Here is an 18,372-nt window from a genome sequence, read left to right on the forward strand (position 1 = left end):
CTGCAAACAAAAATGTAAATTTTGCAGAAGCTGAAAGCTGCCATTACAGACACCCGGCTCGGCGCAGAGGGTAGGTCAGCAGGTCAGAGCTGTAATCAGAGTGAGAGTGGCAGGAAGGCAAATGTAACACAACAACTTTCATATTTATTTACAGCACAAGCAGAAATCAGAAAGACTACATGTAAGAGCTGGCCCATACCGTGTGAAGCTCATTTATGCTTAGAGTGCTTGTAAAGCTGAACACAGAGGAGAGATCAGATGTTCAGGAGCGTTTTTTAATTGGAAAAATATTAGGTCTCGACCAGAAATGTGCGGGTTTTTTAATAACAGTCGTACCTTCAATGGGGAAGCAGGTGCACAGCAAGATTTTACTCTGGAGAAAGCAAACACTGATAACATGGGAGGATGCTTCAGCAAGGGGATAATTCTTTCTTTTTCTTTGCATTTTGCAGGAGGGGCAGTTGTTTTCTCTCCTTTTTTTACTATAGAGGGCTGAACCTTGCTGTGTGCTGAACTCCGGTCTTTATCCTATGCTTTATCCTATGCTCTCTGTCCTCCAGACTCCATGACGTATCCCCATTTACTCCAGTGGGGCCAGAACTCCAACTTTAACCATGTTTACTAACCCGGGTCTTAAAAGACTATTTTATATCCTTTGACATGAAATACTTATTTAATAACGCCTTGCAGGACCAGGCCAGAGTGCTCAGCGCACCCAGAGCCTGTGATGCAGGGACTGATGCTGGAAAACACTGAGTAAGGATGCCCTGCCTGCAGACCACTCCTGATCCTGCAGAATAATGGGAAATTAGGTATCGATTAGGTAACAGCGAGTAACAAAGTGTCTTCAGCGATGGAAGGCACCTGAGGAAAAACTGTAAGCAAAACCAAGGAGTTTGCCTCTTCTGTTATGTCAACAAAGTATTATTCCACAAGTATCAGTAATTCAAGGTAGAAAAAAAACGCGTACTCGTGGGAGTAAAGCTAATAAGAGATGCCATTTTGGTCTGTATACTGTTTTGAGAATGTGTTTTAATAACTTACTACTTCAGTGTAGTGGTGACATTTCCAATATTGCAGGTATTTATAAGGAAGTATAGACAGCTAATAAAGTATCAAACAGCATAACGTGGACTCCGTTTTCACTGTTATTCTCAGAATACAAGGGCTAAAAACTGGCAGGGCCGAATAGCAGCCTTTTTTTTTTTCTGAATTTTTTTTTTAGCCCGTTTTCATACCACCATTTATTTCCACGCTCTGGACAACTAAATGTGCGCTCTGTCTGCCTGTGGGTGATTTCTGCTGTCCGAGCACTGACGCAGACCTCCCGCTCGTTCTGCCTGTTGCCTCTTGGTGTAAACACACACCAGCCTTTTTGAGCAGGGCCTGTGTGATGCAAGGACGCTTGGGCCTGCAAAGTAATTTAACCTAAAAAAAAAAATAAATAAGACAAATCCCTTGTAAGGTTGAATTAGAAAAAGCGCCTTTGAGCAACCCACAGGCGGAAGGGCTGGGATGAACCTGGGGCCGCGGGGCCTCTGGGGCCTGCCGGGGCTGGGGGGGGGTAGCGGGGAGCTCGGTTGCCGCACCCTGATGTCACAGTGCAGCTCTGCGAGGTGACTACGTCACCGCCACAGCCCCGTTGCCATGGCGCCCGGGACACGCAGGGGACGCACAGGTGGCGCACAGGTGTCCTGGCGTCACCGCCTCGGCGGGAAGGGGAAGTGACGTCGGTGGGCAGGGACGCTCGGCAGCGGGGGCGGGGCGTCCCCGACCCCCCCCTACGCAATAGAGGGAGAAGCCGAGGGGGCGGAGCAACCGGAGGAGCGGACGCTTCGATTGGCCGGAGCGCGTCTGTTTTGGCGGCGGGAAGGCGGTGTCCTGAGCGCGAGCGGGGGTCGCTGATTGGCTGTGTCGTTGCCGGGAGGGGAGGCCGGCGCATGCGCAGACGCGGGCGGTTGGCCGGATATGGAGGAAGGGGCGCGACGCTGCTGTCCGCGTCGGGCCCGCGCACGGTAACAGCCCCCCCCCCCCACACACCGGTACCCTGAGGGGAGGGCGGCCCGGAGCCTCGCACCGGCGACGAGGAGAGGGTGGACCGTCCCCTCATGGTGGGAACTCGGGGGTGGGGGGCGAGGAGGGGCGGCCCGTCCCCTCATGGGGGGAACTTGGGGGGCGAGGAGGGGCGGTCTGTCCCCTCATGGGGGGAACTTGAGGGGTGGTGGGGCGAGGAAGGGCAGCCTGTCCCCTCATGGGGGGAACTTGGGGGGCGAGGAAGGGCAGCCTGTCCCCTCATGGGGGGAACTTGGGGGATGAGGAGGGGTGGCTTGTCCCCTCATGGGGGGAACTTGGGGGGTGGTGGGGCAAGGAAGGGCAGTCTGTCCCCTCATGAGGGGAACTTGGGGGGTGGGGGGTGAGGAAGGGTGGTCCATCCCCTCAGCGTGGCAGGAAACACCCTGGCTGGGGGCGCCGGGGCTGCTTCCCCCACGTCCCAGCCCTTTCCTCACGGCGGGTCCTGTTGAGGCGGTGGAAGCCGGGGAGGGGAAGCCAGGGCAGGGGGAGCGGGCTGAGTGGGGGCTGTTGGGAGCCTCATAGTTTCCCTAAATGGCGTGGCAGTGACAGGCTTTGTGCCCCTGCCCCAGGCCCACACGGTCTGGTGCTTCAGTGCAGCAGCAATATCTGCTTCTTACTGTCTTTCGGTGGCAGGACCGAGTTCCAGTGCACCGAGGAAACTTGAGTCTTCGGCTTTGTAAGTACAGGAAGATTTTCTTGTTCTTGAGGGGTCTTTTTTAAAGCCTTTCAAGTCTTTAAGAAACACAGGAGGACTCTAGCTGGTTCACGCAGGTTATAGTTGTAAACTACACACAAAAATTGGCACAGCGTGGCGTAATTTGTCAGATGTGACAAGTGGCCTCCGTTATCAGGATTTGGTCACAGGGAGCTGCAGAATGTGCAGGCCCACAGCAGCATTTTTTTTATTTATTTGTGATGGTATTTTCTATGCTTACATATTCAGTAAGAAGTTCTTATGTTGCACAGCTATAGAAAGATACACTGTTAGGACTTAATTTTGGAGAATGCTTGCAAAGTAATATCAGTCCAGTGATCTCGAAGGTAAAATGATACATAATTGTAATAATGTGTTCTATTTAAGTCCTCTATTTCTTTAAAAAAAAAAAGGAAGACAAAAATGGACCAAGTGTTGGGTAACTCTTTTATTCGCTTTTTCTTCAGAGCACGCTGGGATTTTCCTTTTCTGTGTGAAACACAGTCATGACAGATCAAGAGTATGTTCTTTGCATGTGGAAGAAGCGTTTATGGCCAGCAAAGGTAAAGCAGATGTACAAATGAGGAAGTGTTTGTGGTTATAACTTAGAAATGGTTGAAATGGAGCAGTAAGAGCGAGCTCCAAGTAAACACGTATATACTTTAAAAAACAGCTAATCTATAGAGATCCTAATACTGCAACCAGATGCCATGGAATGTCAGTCTGTTCTGCGCTGTTCATATTGAAAATGTTTTGATGTCAGTTCTGTCCTAGAGTCTTAACAGACTTGGTCAAGGATTTTAAATGCAAGTTTTTCTCTTTTAATGTAGGTTTTGTGCAAAACTGGAGTTGCTGGGAAAATATGTGTTACTAATGCAAAGGAGACTTCTTTTAAAGTTGAAATACTTGGCTTGAAAGAAGAGTTAAGTATCCTTGTTACTGTCATACGTTGGCACTCTTAGACATTAAAAAAAGAAGTAATTCCTTTATCTGAAGATATCTGTGAAATGAGATCATTGATTTACAGAAGGATTAGATGGCTATCCCAAAACCCATTGCCTCTTTAGAGCTGGCCATGTAGTTGTCTCATGGAACATCCATAAACAACATGCTGACTGTTAGCTCAGGCGTTCTTCATGTGGTGGTTTTTTTTTTCCTTCTGCTAACAAGTATGGGATTTGGGGAAAAAAAGGACTGCAAGTTATTGCTAGATGAAAGCAGTGTCGTGCTGTTAATAGTGCTTAACACTGTGACGTTTTCAGTAAGCTTTGTTGTATTTTCAGGATTAGTGTGAACTGTGCAGATGCTGTACCACTGAAGAAAGAATGTATAGAAAACATTGCCTCTAACTTAGGTGAGGATATGTCAAAACATTTGCTGCCTTGTATATATTCTGAATGTAAAATATACGCAGAAACTCAACCTGGGGGACAGTAGTTACATATTTCACTTATGTATTTATTGAGGGGTTTTTTTTTGCATTTCTTCTCCCCTCTTTCCATTCCATCCATAAAGTTTGAAAACAGACTAAATGTTATCACAGCTACTTTTGCTCTTCCCTTGTGTAGTGTGTTGGAAGGAATGGTGAAGGAACTTGTGTGTACTTCCATCAAAATAAGGCGTTGGAATCTTGCACTTTGTATGTCTCTATATTCTTAAGAATCACAGATGATTTAAGTGTTAAGTTGCATCTTAAACAGAAGATATACTATAAATAAAATTTCTTATTTCTTGTATACAAATGAAGATTATTGCATTTATTGCATGTTGTTCTTCATCAGATCAAAGGAATGATTCCAGTGATGCTGTGGAAGAACTGAAATATCGCTGTTCTCTTAAAATTGCCCTGGATATTTTGAATCAAAATGTCTCACCCAGACAAGTACCACCTTCAGAGGAGGGACCAAATACTCTGTTATCCCAGGAGAACAATGCAGGCTCTCTCTCACCTACCTCCTTATGTAGATGCCAATTGCTCTTTCACTCTAAGGAAAAGTTGGAGCCTGAGACTTCCAAGAAGAAAAGAGAACAAAAAAATAACCCCAGCCTGAAGACTGATACAAAAAAACAAGACCAGAAAGGTTCATTCATTTTGGAGGAGAGTGCTAAAGCACGTGAAAGTGGAACAAACCCTCCCATATGTGGTACTGGGGACTTGTGTAATACCTCAGACTTGGATAGTCAAAACTGCAAAGTACCAGAATCAAAATCACTACCAAGGCAGAAAAAAATCAAACCCAGATCGTTGACAAAGTCCAAACCAGAAAATAAAGTCTCACTTAAGCCAAAGGAGGAAAAAAGTAAGCAAGGAGGAAAAAGACCAAGAGGTGTGGGATCACCTGTATCGTGTAGGAATGTTTTCCCCAAGGATCAAGCACATCCCCTTGCTGAGGAAGGGTCTCCTCTGTCTGTCCTCTGCCAGTCTGACAAAGTGGTACCTGTCAGCAGGGCAAACACCAGAAGTCAGCCTAGAAGGACGTTACTGGATTCCTCTTCTAAAAGTGCCTCAGATAACTTGGAAAAAGGCATCAATAGTGAAAGCGAAAGTCCAGCAAAACAATTAGATGGCAGAAAAAAGCCAGTGAGTTTAAAACGGATTAATGGAGAACAAGGCATTGGTGCAACGATGTCCTCGTACAGAAAAAGGAATTGCCCTGAATCTTCATCTGGGCCTTCTAACCATAGGATGCTTTCTGATAAAAAGGAGGAAAATAAGCGTAAAAAGGAGGAAAATAAGACTACTTCACATGTGGTTATGAATAAAATAAAGCAGTTTCAACTGCCTGACTTTGAGGAAGATGAAGGTGGGCATATCACTTGGGGAAGGGAAAACCTCATCCCATTTGATCGTTGAGCACTGTTGTTCTCTTGGAATGTTGTATTGCTTTTGTGAATGAGGTTCTTAAATTGCTGATTTTAATTTTAAGTTTTGGAGAAGCACAAAATGCAGTTGCTTTGATACTGGCTAAAAACTAGTGTGGCATTTGGGTTGTCTGGAGTTGTTTAGGGTTTTGCATTGAAAAACTGGACTTATCTAGTAAAGAGTAAGAGTTACTGCTGACTTGCTAATTTCACATGCAGGTGGTTTGGTTTTTTTCTTTACTGCTATCTAGTTAGCGTGCAGGTCAGTGCTGAGATGAAATGACGTTATGTAAAGGAGCAGGCTGGTACAGAGTCCTGAAACCAGCCTGTTCTTGTTGCTTTCCCTTTTTCATCTTTTATTCAGACTGTTAGGCCTTTACCTAGGCAGAGAATTGAGAGTGTGTGTGTTACAGTGACTCACCCTCCTGCGGGGTCACTTTCATGGTCGTGTGTTTCACTTGGTTGGAAGCTGATACTTTTTTAATCACTGTTCCACCCTTATGAATGCTAGTGCTTGCTGCTGTTGGCAGGACTGGAATTGTCTGACCTGTCTTCAAAGGTAGTTTCTTCAGAGAGTCTCTATCGCATCTCAGCACTAGTAGATGAAGAGGAGGAGGATGAAGAACTTCCTAGTATTTTATCACATCAAGGTGAGACATCAGTGTACCTATATGAGACTTCTTCACCTAAGATTGGTGTGCTCTTTTAGGGTATGTGTGCTTCTAGTTTGCTGACAAGCCTCGGCAATGAAACCTAACCTTTCTAGAAAGTGAATCCAGCTTTGTTCAAGCTTGGAATAAAATGCGTTTCCTGGATGCCCCAGAAAGGCATTTTGAAACAGAATGAAATGCAAATCATTGTGAAACCGGGCAAGGGCCTAGGATTGAAATTTCTGAGTTCCTGTATTCAGAATTATGTGTGCTGCCTTTTGGGGGGGTGGGGGGGGTGCCCTGTCACCTTAGTTGAAACTTGTAAAAGCGTTGAAGTGAAACTCCTGAAAGGAGGCTGATAAGAGAGGGTGAGCTAACTGTCTTGTCTTGGATTTTTTTTTTTCAAAGAAAAATTACTTTATTTTTCATCGTAGAACCACAATCAATTGAAGAAGGGATTTTGGTCTGGTGCAAATTGCGAAGGTATCCTTATTGGCCAGCAGTGGTAAGAACAGCTCGCTGCCTTCTTAGAGTGATATTGCAAGGGGTCTGATAAAGAGCAGCTTACCGAGTTCTTGAGTGTCTTTTGCCCTTCTTGACTCGTGTAGAGCCGCACATGTTAAAGATCTTCCAGTACAAGCATTCCAAAGATAATAGAAGTAAATTTACATATGACAAAAGCACGTAAAAAATAAATGTGGTTAATTCACACATGTTTATGTCAGAGCAGAGGATTACTGCTGAGCCTTTATATCTTGTATCATGAATTAGGGTGGTTGTACCCAACTAACAAAAGAAAGAGGATGGGTCCTTGTGCACTACCAAAAATGCTCCATTGGGGTAACTTGCTATTCTTGCCACTTTAAACTTAATTTTTTGTATTTGTGTAACTTCTGTAAGTATGGGGTGTACTGTATAATATTGATGGAAAACGTTCCTGCTTTGTAAGGGTATTAGGATTTTGGGATGCTAATGAGACCTTATCCTTTCAACAGGTAAAAAATGTGAAGCGGAAACACAGAAAGGCATGTGTGCTGTTGATAGAAGGGAATACAAGTGACAAGAAAAAAGGGTAAATGTTGTGGATCCTGATCATGTTCTGAACTTTCAGTTTCTTTTAGGCAGTGTCCTGTACTCTCTTCCTGGTACAGGGCAATTACATGTCAGTTAAAACTAAGGTTGATCTGGGAGGGAGGGACCAAGTAAGGTGAGGATTTGCAGATATGGGCTAGGTGCTTTATCATGCTGCCACTTGAGACAGGCTGGCATTCCTGTGAACAGCTGACGCTTGTGTGAGGAATAAAAAAAAAGGGCTGGGGACCCAGCTAGTGGTTTGTTTTTTGGTTTTTTTTATGTGTGGTGCCTAAACTTCCTGGAAATGCAGGCCTGCCTTCAGTTTTGTTTTAAAACCAGGTAATTCTCATTTGTTAAAAGATTCCATAGTTTTAGCTTCTTATGAAAATCAAAACTAGTAAAACCTGCGTTATGGATTTGTTATGAAACCTAATTTTCAGGAGGGTGTACAACTGTAGTGAATAGAGAAGTAACTCAACTACCTTTTTTCCCTAACTGTGTTTCTTTTGTTTCATCAAGTTTCTCGGTATCTCTTAAGAATCTGAAGCACTTTGATTGTGAAGAAAAGCAGGAGCTCATAGTAAGTACTACCAGTAACATGTAACTGCAAGTGTATACATGTGTTCGAAAAAATAAAGTTGTGTACACAATGTATAACTGACACTGGGGGAGGAGTGTGGTGCAGCTGGCTGGTCTGGGTTTGTTCAGGGTTCTCTGTTCTCTCTCGCTCTATTCAACAAAGTAATTAAACATAATTCGTGCTCCACAAATGGAGAATAATATGGGAAGGGGAGCCCCCAACACCTTTTTCCATCTCAGTGAGGCTGCTGCTAAGAATACTGTGTATGTGGAAGGCAGGCAGTTGCTTAGGACTCTTACTGTGCTTTCACTTGTGGGTTTTCTACATACAACAAAGCCACTCTGACGCTGCGTGACAAAGTGATGGCAGAAGCTGAATTTCAGGAGAATGCAGAAAACTGCAAGTAAACTTTGATTCATTATTGTTAGCTGTTTCTGTTACCTGGTTAGTGTCCTAGACTTAAGAGCTTTAATAGGCTACTCTTTTTAGGACTGTAAACAGCACTTGTTTTGTAGGAACGAGCCAAAGAAGATTATCGCCAAGAAATTGAGTGGTGTATTCGATTGATTTCTGACTATCGAATTAGAGTAGGTAAGTAGATGAGTTGGATGATGTCATCCATTCTGATATACGTCAGAAAAAAGATAACACCAAAACTGTCAGCTTTGTTTCATAGGCTTAATTGAACTGATAAATAACCCTGTTCTGGGCTTCTTAGGTTGTCATTCTTTTACGGGATCCTTCTTGGAATATTTTGCTGCTGATATCAGTAAGTGAATTCATTATCTTTTATATTCCTCTCTTAGTAGGCAAGTTTAGCTCTAATGTTTACACATGTGTGTTGAGTTAGGCATCAGATCCAGTGTGGGGCTACCATTAAAATTACTATGCACCATTATTGTACTCTAAGGTTTTTCAGTCCCATAACAAAAGTTAAATAAATATTGATTGTTAAAGACAACTGGGTAACTGGCTACTTCACGTTGTAGAGAGTTCCTTTCAGACCTCCTGTCAGAGTTTCAACTCCCTAATGTCTTTGGGTTTTTTTAAGGCAAAATTAAGATTTTGGTAGTGGTGGTTTTTCACTGTCTTTGGTAGAGGAGGAAGAAAAACTTCTATCAAGGAAGTCACTTATTTTGTATTTGTTTATGTAAGTATGTATGCGAGAGAGCCCCTTGTTTTGTATATTTAAGTATGAATGATTGTGGCTTTTCTTTCAGGTTACCCAGTTAGAAAGGAAGGTTATCAAGGTTTAGTCCAAATGACCTTTCCAAATGTGGTAGAGGAAGATGTTGAAGAGTATTTATCAGAAACTTCACCTCAGAAGCCCTCCAAGAAACTTCTTCCTGACAGAACAAGAGCTGCTAGAGATAAAGCGAATAAAAAGATAGTGGAGTTTATAGTGAAGACTAAGGGGGCTGAAGAGCACCTTTTGGCTATTTTGAAAAGCAGAAAACAATCCCGTTGGCTGAAGGAATTCCTGAATTCAAGGCAGTACGTGACCTGCATTGAAACATATTTAGAGGATGAAGAACAATTAGACCTTGTAGTGAACTACTTGAAGGAAGTGTATCATGAAATAGATGCTAAAAATCTGCATCAAATAAGTGGAGATGGAATAAAATTTATTTCAGATGTCCTTTTGCCTGAAGTAAGTAAATATGAAAAGCTGAGAAAAGTAAACGTTGAAGTAAGTAAATAACACTAGTGTTACCTGATTCGAGCTTAATGACCACGGAGTGTTCCCCGGGAGCTGGGTGATGTTTGAGCCAGGCAGGTATATTCACACCTGCCTGCCTACCAGCTTGGGTCATGGTCCCTTCAGCTCAAGGGGCGTGAAACTGTGCGTAGTTTCTATGTGTGTCTCGGGTGAAGAATATTAAGATCAGTGCAGGAGGCTCTTAAGTCATGTTCATGGGCTGGTAATCAGAGAACAAATATGTTTACATTACATGTTGGAGAAAATAAATAATAAAGCCCCAGTATTAATCACTGTGTGCTTCCTGCGGGTGCTGCAGATGTTGGCATTAGTGGGCTGGCAGGGTTAGGGGTGAGAGGTGAACCAATGTAGTTCTAAGTGCTGATTTTTTTAAGCCATTAGCACAGAATGGAGAAGCTTTAGGTAGTATGATGTTTTTAAAGGCAGATTGATTACTTTCTGGTGTATTTTGATTACTTCTGAAACTCTTCAAAGCTTTGGATGTTTTTTTTTAATTTGGCAAGTTATCTCTGGATTTTCTTGGGTTCTTTGTGTGTGTTGGGGGGTGTGTTGTTTGTTTTTACAGTTGCACTTTTAGATACTTATTGTTGTTAGGATAACTTTCCTAGGAAAACATTAGTAACTTCTGTAGAAACAAAATTACTATGAAGAATATCTTAATCTGGTTATAAAAATACTCTCCTGGGAATGGTAAAGGACAAATCTGTATTATTTATTTAAGAACTTCATGTACACAACAAGCAGTTTCACTCAATTTTCTAAGTGATTGAGGAACCTTATTCTAAAAATGGGCTTATCTACTGAGAGTTTCAAATCACTTGTAATTTAGCTTTTGTTTCATGAGTATAAATGAACTAAATACTTTTATAGGCCATCATTTATGCGATTTCTGCTGTGGATGACATAGATTACAAGAAGGCAGAAGAGAAATACATAAAAGGACCATCTGTGAGCAAAAGGTATCTCTTTAGTATTGTCTGAATTTTTCATACTGGTTTACTGTCTATACGGACAAGCATTGAGGATAAGGGCAGGAGTTCAGTATCCTCCCTTCTGTAAGGCAAGCTTTCTCATTGTCTAAGTAACAAAATGATTAAACTTGGGAAACATTCTTGCTGAGTTACTGTAACACACTGCAAACTGTTTAAAATGTTAAGATTTTTTTTTTTACTATGGAACTTCAATGTATTTCTTTTTAGGGAGAGAGAAATATTTGATGAAGAAATTCTAGAAAGAAAAAAGTGCAAGACCGAACCAGCATCTGCAGACAGCAGCTGAACAGTGGTACAAACTTGCCCAAGTTATACTGGCACTGAGTGTATATAATGAAGTGGTTATTTGTATAAAATGTGTAATTCTTACTTTTTAAAATCCATGTGTATATCTTCAAAGCTGTAGTCACTATAATGCTGTATGACTGTCAGATACAGTTCTATCTTCAGTCCTTGCTCTCGATTCTGCGTACTGGAGCTGCACACTGCTTCCCTTGGTCTTGCCATGTTGAACTGCCTGTAAAAGACGACGCAAACCGTGTAGGAGCACTGCGGGTGTGCGGCTGCCTCGGTCCTCATCCATTCAGCGCTCTTAACATGGAACTTGCAAAGACTTCAAGTGTTTTGCAGAGCTGCTTGATACAACACTAAGTTCTACATTGATTATTTTGGCCCAATGTCTGACAAAGGAATGGCTCTTGTTCTTGGAGGAACGTGTACTGGTAAATTATGTAGCCGTGTATTGCCTCATGACTTTACTGCTACTGAATGTATGCAGGTTTCCTGTCTGAAAATGTTTCCAGTGGGTTGATTATTTTTGTTTTACATGTCTCCCAAAGTGTGAGAAATAAAATTGGTATCTAATGATGCAATCTGAATAACAAAGGTTTTGTTTCTGTTGATAGGACAATTGTAAAATTCAGTGGAAAAGGAACCAAATGTTTGCTTTAAAAAATCCCAACCCCAAAGTATTCATTTTTCCGTTTAAAAGTGAAACCATTTTGAATGCTGTTTTGTTTTTTGAGGCCATGATTCTAGGAACACTTCCGATTTGTCTTTTTCTATCTGATTTAAATATCAGATTTAATCGTATGTAGTTCCCTCCCCCAGCTAAGGGTGTAGCGTATTGCAAATTACCTTTGACAGACTTGCAGTGTTATTGATAAGTATTTAATGATAAAAGCCCAATGATTAGTATTTTTCTATTTTATAATGAAAGTGTGATCTACTCGCTTGTCCAATAGAAATCAAGATGATTTGAAATTAAGGAAGAAGTTTAAATGTACATTGGGATGCTGATCTATATTCTGGCTACAGTAACTATCTGAATATATTTTAATTACCCTGTGCTCTGTAATGAGTTTCAATATGCGTTTGGAATCCTTTTTCACGTTATGGAAGGGACATTCACAAGTACCTAAACTGTAGGAATACAACAGGTATTTAATTGGATTATTCTTCATTTTTCATTAAAACCTGTGAGAAGAGATAATGCATTTTCTGCAACAGTATAAAAAATTTGATGGCAGGTTGGTAGAGTTAATTGTGGAGATGCACGTGGCACTTACAAATGGAGATGTGGAGCTGTTTCAGAATGCAGAAGCTTCCAGCCCATGAACCTGGGTGCTGTTTGTGGCTATTCAGAGATTGGCGTATCCTCAAGGTTCCCCCTCCTTTAAAACTTAATCATGTCTGCACTTCTCCGTTTTCCTAAAGTACTGTTGAGATCTTTCTTCAAACCGTTGCACAGAAGCAGAACTCCCCAATCACCTTGCCTTTATCTCAGTCCTTACTTTCCATATCTTTTGGCTAATACTATCTTAGTTTAATTCAACACAGATGAGTTCTCATTTTAAAAATCATAAATATGTTCTTCTGCCTAAGGACAAATAAGGGTATACATTGTGTTGAAGCACACTAAAATGTTTACGTCTTTAAAAACCACTTTCAACTTCTGAACCAGCTGTTAAAGGTTACTTACAGTACTCCTCATACCTTGAGACCAAATTCAGTTTTGCGATGTACAGAATTACATGGTCTTAAATCAATTAAAAGTTGGATGAAGTGAACTCAAAAGGCTTGTCGTTACTTTTGTTCGAATATACTCATTTATTTCAAACACTGATTTTAAGCTGTGGTCTGCAGTGCATGCAGGGAGACACTTCCACCTGTATGTTACATCAGGTGAAGGTTATTTTTGTATGGCAGATAAAAGGGTAGTGTCGCATTTCAGTGTTGTAGTTTCACATTATTAAACGTAGGGGTGAGTACAAGAAAACAAACTTACTGTTTTCTGTTCTTGTGCTTTATTGAAAACAGATACTCGCATACATCATCTCTGCCCAGAGCAAATGACTCGTTATGGTTGTCCAATTTTAATTGATGCACCTTCCTTCACCTGAGCAGCTGCCTCCCATGCGCAGCGTTCTCTCCGTACCTGCCTGTGCTTGTTTCTGGGACATTAAAACAACTTGGAGTACCGTTTGGGGAGGGTGCCTGTGCCGTGCATTCGCCGACGCCTGGCAGCCCCGGGTTGGGGGGTTAAGGGAGAGCTAGCGGCCGGTTTTGCAGCCCGAGTCCCAGCAGGAAAAGAAGCGGCTGCCGAAACCCGGGATCGAACCAGGGACCTTTAGATCTTCAGTCTAACGCTCTCCCAACTGAGCTATTTCGGCTGCATGGGAGCGCTCTTTCCCCCCCCTCCCGTGACCCCCCCCTTCCTCCCCGGTAGGGCCGGGGCGACCACCGGGCGGGGCGGCGGGTTGGCGTGGGGGGGAGAGGGACCCGGGACGCGGGACGCGGGAGACGGGAGCGGCGTGCGTCGGCGAGCACCGGGGCGGTCCACGCTGTCCACAGCGGCGGGCGCGGCGGCGGCGGCGGCAGCGCGGTCTCTGTGGCGCAATCGGTTAGCGCGTTCGGCTGTTAACCGAAAGGTTGGTGGTTCGAGCCCACCCAGGGACGGTCGCTTCTTTTTCCTGCGCGGCCGTTCCTCCGGAGCCCCATCCGCGGTACGGCCCCCCCGCGGCCGCCTTCCCCCCCCCCGGCTTCCTTTTACCGCGGGCCGGGGCAGGGCTTGGCCGGTGCCCGCGGAACCCTCCCAGCCCCGTCCCGCGTTGCCCGCCGGCGCTTTGAGGCGGCGTACCGGGTACCGGCTCCGCGCCGGGCCGCTTAGCGGGTGCACCGCGCCCAGAGGTTGCCTGAAGGGCTGCGGGCGAGATGGCGGCGCTGGGCTGTGAGCGGGGCCGGGGCCTCGGTCCTCTGCGGAGGGACCGGGCCGATGGGGGGGGACGACCTGGGCCGCGCTGGAGGTCCCGGGGCCCTGAGGGGGGGGCCGGGCCGGGGGGCTCCGGGGCGAGGCAGGGAGCGCAGCTCTCCCCGGGGAAGCGGGCTGTGACGGGGAGGGGGGGGTCCCCGTCCACCTCCGGGACAGCCCAGGGCTCGTCCCCGGGACGGGGGTCCCACGTTGAGCTCTCTCCCGGGTTCGGGCCGTTCGCCTTTCCCCCGGTGAGGGGCTCCGGCCGGAGCTGAGCTCTCCCGTCCTCTCTCGTTGCAGGTCTTCGGCTCTCTCGGCGCGGAGTGCCGGCCTGGCGGTGAGGGCCGGGGCCGGAGGGCGCTGGGTGTCCGTGGGTGGGAGCGCTGGGGGGGGGCCCGGGGCGATGACACCCCCCGATCCCCCCTTCCCGTGCCGGGGAGCCCCCAGCGAGCTGGGTCGGGGTGGGTGGGAGGGCTGGATGTTCAGCGGGGTTCTCTTCTCCCGCTGGCTTTGATCAGAGCACTTGCTTTCTCCGTTTTTTGGGGCGGCTCAGCTCCCCCCCCGGGGGGGGGGCGCAGCGTGGACAGCGAGGGGGCTGTGGGAGCGTGGCACACGGGGGTGCGATGGGTTTTCTTTTTTCCCAGGCCGGGTGCCGTGACATCCGTTCACACTCGGCTGCTCCATCAGACACCAGCGGCTGACCGCGCCGACAGGTAACGCTGGCGCTTCAGGGCAGGTTCCTGGGCTGTGACCTTCCTCCCGCGGGTGGGGGATCCCGGGTGGTGCAGGGGAAAAAAGGTTCTGTTTGCTGTAGCTCTGTCTCCCCACGCATGACGATCTTTTCCGCACTTCACTTCTTAAAAGCCAGGATTGACTGGCAGGCTGCTGTCAGTCTGTGATGAGCCCGAAGGGCATGCTCCGTAATTTGGGTACTGCGAACAGAGGGGCTCTGCCTGAGCAACAAAACCCCACAGATCTCCTCACAGTGGAGGGAAAAAACCCACCCTGTTATAAACACAGTCTCCAGCGGTAGCAGAGGGTGCGAGATTGTCCATAAGCAATGTACCATGGATTCTTTATGGGATCACAGCTGCTCGAGGCTAATGATTGTATTCTGCAGTTACGCTTAATAATTGGAGACTGATACTACTGCGCCGTTTGTCTTCAGCTCTGTCCAAGTCCAGCAAAAGAGCTCAGCTGTTGTCCAGAAAAAATCCTACGTGCCCACTAGCAGGGGCGAATATATTGTCACCAAACTCGATGACCTGATCAACTGGGCGCGAAGGGTGAGTCACTGAAACTGTCCTGCTCACTAGGGAGAGAAATGGTATTGAATGCTTTGAGGTGCTGGTGGGAATGGATTTGAGCCATCTCCTCCTCAGGATAAAAATAGGTTCAAAGTTCTCCACAGGGAAATAGCCAAGTTTCTTGGCTAGATGTTGACATTTGGGGTACTGTGTCATAGTGGGAGAGAGAAGAGACATTTAATGTGAGGGTGGTGCAAAGCAGCGCAGGCTGCCTGTCTAAACAGAGCTGTCCTTCAGTAATGAGCAAAAGGCACTTTCTGGTTTTGTGTAGTCCTTGTAATGAGCAGCTGCTCCGTGCAGTGGAGTGACACTGCCCTGAATCCAGTGTGCTCTGGCTGAACTGAGTTTTCCCTTCTCCAGCCCTTGTGCGGGGCTTCTGAGGTGGCCGCTTCAGCAGCGTGAGATATCAGGGGGAGAGTCTACGGCTTTGGGTGCCTTCAGCATCTCTGAGGCCGCAAATGCACTTCTGTTTCCCTGGAGCTGTGGGTTTTGCTGTCCGGTGTAATGGCAAACACCGTTTTCGTTTATGATGCCCTGACTAAACAGACCTTGAAACTTTTCTTGTTCTGTTTCCTTTTCTGTCTGATCAGCTCTTGTTCTGTGAGTCACCCGCCCAGGCTTTCAGCGTTCTTACCCATAACCCGCGTCTCTTCTGCTGCAGAGCTCCTTGTGGCCGATGACGTTTGGCTTGGCGTGCTGCGCCGTGGAGATGATGCACATGGCAGCTCCCCGCTACGACATGGACCGCTTTGGGGTGGTGTTTCGAGCTAGTCCCCGGCAAGCTGATGTCATGATTGTGGCCGGCACCCTGACGAACAAAATGGCTCCAGCTCTTCGAAAGGTACAGGCTGCAGTGGACGCCTTGCACATGGCTGGACGTGCTGGATGCAAGTGGAAAGCAGTCTGAAATGTCTGTGTTCTGCAGGTCTACGACCAGATGCCGGAGCCTCGCTACGTGGTCTCCATGGGGAGGTAAGTACCGGGACATCCTTATCCTCCGAGGGAGAAATCTGGTGTCTCTGCTTGAGCGGAGAGATGAAGGGAGGGGAACCTGTTTCTCATTTGTATTTCCAACCCCTTAAATTATATACAGAGGCCTTGTTACAAATGAAATGTAAAGACTCCCTTTGATTTGGGCGAGGAGGATGATGTCTGTCAAGTCACCATGAACTGCAAAGTCTTCCCAGTGAAAGATTCTGGGGTTTTTGTGGCTGTCAGAGTCCACGGACTTGTATATGTCCAGAATCTCAGAATTTGCATTTAGACGAAAGCTTTCAAAATGCTTCTACTGTGCAGCATGAAATCTGAGCTCTGTGGAGTTCTGGCATGATGGAACTGACTACTTGTTTGTCTTCTGGGGCTCCTGGGGCCAAAGGGCAGCCGTTTCACCAGGGCCTGGAGGGGACAGAACGAGTTCTAGAAACGCTCTGTACAGGTGTGGCAAAATAAAAAAGGTTTTGCAGTAGAGAGGAAGGACCCTCTGAATATCTGCTTTGTAAGAGTAATGAAAATGGTTCGGTTTGGTTTGATTCAGCTTGAAATGTAACAGCCTGTGAGTGTAGCCTCTGCCTTCCAGCCAGGGCTTGTGAAGAAGCTGAATGGCCACGGTGTAAACCTTGGCATCTGCTCCATCCCTTCCTTACTGTAAAATCTGTCCGGTGGCTCCTTGCCTCACAGCACTCGCATGCCAGCTTCACCTTCTCCTTTGCCTCCTGCTCATCTTTCCTGTGGGCTGTTGAGCCGCATTTAACAGGGTGCTGAAACCCACCCATCTCTTGCAGCTGTGCCAACGGCGGGGGTTACTACCACTACTCCTACTCCGTGGTGAGGGGCTGTGACCGCATTGTGCCGGTGGACATCTACGTGCCAGGTAGGAAACACAGCTCTGTGTGCTGCGGTGCTAACTCGGAGCAGGACAGGAGTGAAGTTAATCTTGTACGTTTTGAAAGTGTTTGGTGTAGTTTTTGAAGATCTTTCTGTTTCAAGTTGTGTTGCTGAATTTGGAGATGTTTCAGGAAGATCTGCCTGGGGTTTCCAGTAAGCGAGTGGAGCTCTGGTGATGTCACTCACCAGTAATAGTTGTGTAAAGTGTGGGCTGTAGTTTAGTCAACGACATAATCTCCTGTGAGATACCACCTTGCTTAAAAGCAAAGCCTTTCTACGTTTTGTAAAGGCCTTTTTCAAAAAACACCATCAGTTGCTTTAAACTAAAGGAGCCCTCTTGCTTTTATGAACTCTGCAGCCTGAGACATACATGAAGCCAGAGGGAAATCACAGCCTGCTTTGGGGTAAAGCTTGTCGGTAGTTCTTCTGCTGGCTACATTTCAGTGCAGCTAGCAGCCCTGCGGGCTTCCTTTTTCTCCTGCAGGTTGTCCACCTACTGCTGAAGCTTTGCTGTATGGAATCCTGCAGCTTCAGAAGAAAATCAAACGGGAGAAGAAGATTCAGATCTGGTACAGGAAATAGCCTCCTATTTATGACCTACCCACTACTGCCCACCTGGGGCACCTGCTTGCATTTGTACGCACAATAAATCTGTATTCTCACAAGCCTTCCAATAAACCTCTACCTGGTTAAGACGCTCTTCTGTCTTTAATATATCCCTGTTATCCAAAGTGTTTTTAACTCATTTAAAAACTGAATTAAGAAGCAGGAGTTGAATTTGATAACATTTGGTGTGGTGTTTTCTGGTCTGAATAGCCCATGAGGGAAGGAGAATGTTTGAAGTTACCTATCATGATATAAATGCCTTGCCAGAAACCTAGGACTTGCTCTTCAGCTTTGTTGGGAAGTTTTGAGACCATCGCACATCCAGGTGAGCCCCAAGGCCTCCCTGAGCTTGTCTCATACTTGCCACCTGCTTTTTGTTTATAATTCCTACAAAGGATCTAATAAATCCTTTCTATCTGTGTGCTCAGCAGCCAGAAATTAATTATATTTCTGTAATGTAAGTAAATAATAATGCTTAAAATCAGACTATGACTAATAAAAACAAATGCTGCAGCACTCGTTAGCACAGTAGGAATAAAGCAGCCTGTGGTGGGCTTTGGTACTGGATGTGTCCCAGGAGCTTGGTGTGGTGTTCTCCTGGCAGCCTGGGATGAGGAACAGTCAGGGCAGAATTTACACATGCACTTTTGAAAGACAAATAAATTGCTCTGAAAGAGCAG

The 18,372-nt window shown here is 45.8% G+C and overlaps 2 protein-coding genes and 2 non-coding genes across 5 annotated transcripts; 3 read left to right on the top strand and 1 right to left on the bottom strand.

Annotated features, from left to right (window-relative positions):
* The first annotated feature begins 1,927 nt into the window (after positions 1-1,927).
* Positions 1,928-12,709, top strand: PWWP3A (PWWP domain containing 3A, DNA repair factor). 2 transcript variants are annotated; one of them, XM_075037771.1, is made up of 15 exons: positions 1,928-2,015; positions 2,707-2,749; positions 3,235-3,330; positions 3,598-3,689; positions 4,051-4,121; positions 4,549-5,571; positions 6,160-6,279; positions 6,714-6,784; positions 7,275-7,351; positions 7,873-7,933; positions 8,449-8,524; positions 8,652-8,702; positions 9,154-9,584; positions 10,524-10,612; positions 10,853-12,709. In XM_075037771.1, exons 3-15 carry the CDS (start codon positions 3,274-3,276, stop codon positions 10,929-10,931), a joined length of 2,298 nt encoding a protein of 765 aa, XP_074893872.1. In that variant the 5' UTR covers positions 1,928-2,015; positions 2,707-2,749; positions 3,235-3,273; the 3' UTR covers positions 10,932-12,709. The 2 variants fall into 2 exon arrangements, with proteins under 2 accessions (XP_074893872.1, XP_074893873.1); XM_075037772.1 differs by having other exon boundaries at positions 1,946-2,111.
* Positions 12,710-13,244: 535 nt separating this feature from the next.
* Positions 13,245-13,317, bottom strand: TRNAF-GAA (transfer RNA phenylalanine (anticodon GAA)). The gene has a single exon. It is a non-coding gene; the product is annotated as a tRNA-Phe (tRNA).
* A 212-nt stretch (positions 13,318-13,529) lies between these two features.
* Positions 13,530-13,603, top strand: TRNAN-GUU (transfer RNA asparagine (anticodon GUU)). The gene has a single exon. It is a non-coding gene; the product is annotated as a tRNA-Asn (tRNA).
* A 163-nt stretch (positions 13,604-13,766) lies between these two features.
* On the top strand, positions 13,767-17,779 carry NDUFS7 (NADH:ubiquinone oxidoreductase core subunit S7). Its single transcript, XM_075037773.1, has 8 exons — positions 13,767-13,874; positions 14,196-14,232; positions 14,540-14,608; positions 15,064-15,181; positions 15,864-16,043; positions 16,128-16,174; positions 16,984-17,072; positions 17,571-17,779. Exons 1-8 carry the CDS (start codon positions 13,859-13,861, stop codon positions 17,666-17,668), a joined length of 654 nt encoding a protein of 217 aa, XP_074893874.1. The 5' UTR covers positions 13,767-13,858; the 3' UTR covers positions 17,669-17,779.
* Positions 17,780-18,372: the final 593 nt, after the last annotated feature.

The sequence above is a fragment of the Buteo buteo genome, chromosome 10 (assembly GCF_964188355.1).
Source record: "Buteo buteo chromosome 10, bButBut1.hap1.1, whole genome shotgun sequence".
Taxonomy (NCBI): Eukaryota; Metazoa; Chordata; class Aves; order Accipitriformes; family Accipitridae; genus Buteo; species Buteo buteo.

What these genes read in the sequence shown, in the direction of transcription:
- PWWP3A (XM_075037771.1), top strand. Translation starts at nt 3,274, where the DNA reads ATGACAGATCAAGAGTATGTTCTTTGCATGTGGAAGAAGCGTTTATGG. An exon ending in AGCGTTTATGGCCAGCAAAG is followed by an intron (nt 3,331 to 3,597) that starts GTAAAGCAGATG and finishes CTTTTAATGTAG; the next exon opens with GTTTTGTGCAAAACTGGAGT. An exon ending in ATACTTGGCTTGAAAGAAGA is followed by an intron (nt 3,690 to 4,050) that starts GTTAAGTATCCT and finishes TTGTATTTTCAG; the next exon opens with GATTAGTGTGAACTGTGCAG.
- NDUFS7 (XM_075037773.1), top strand. An exon ending in TGATCAACTGGGCGCGAAGG is followed by an intron (nt 15,182 to 15,863) that starts GTGAGTCACTGA and finishes CTTCTGCTGCAG; the next exon opens with AGCTCCTTGTGGCCGATGAC. An exon ending in TGGCTCCAGCTCTTCGAAAG is followed by an intron (nt 16,044 to 16,127) that starts GTACAGGCTGCA and finishes TGTGTTCTGCAG; the next exon opens with GTCTACGACCAGATGCCGGA.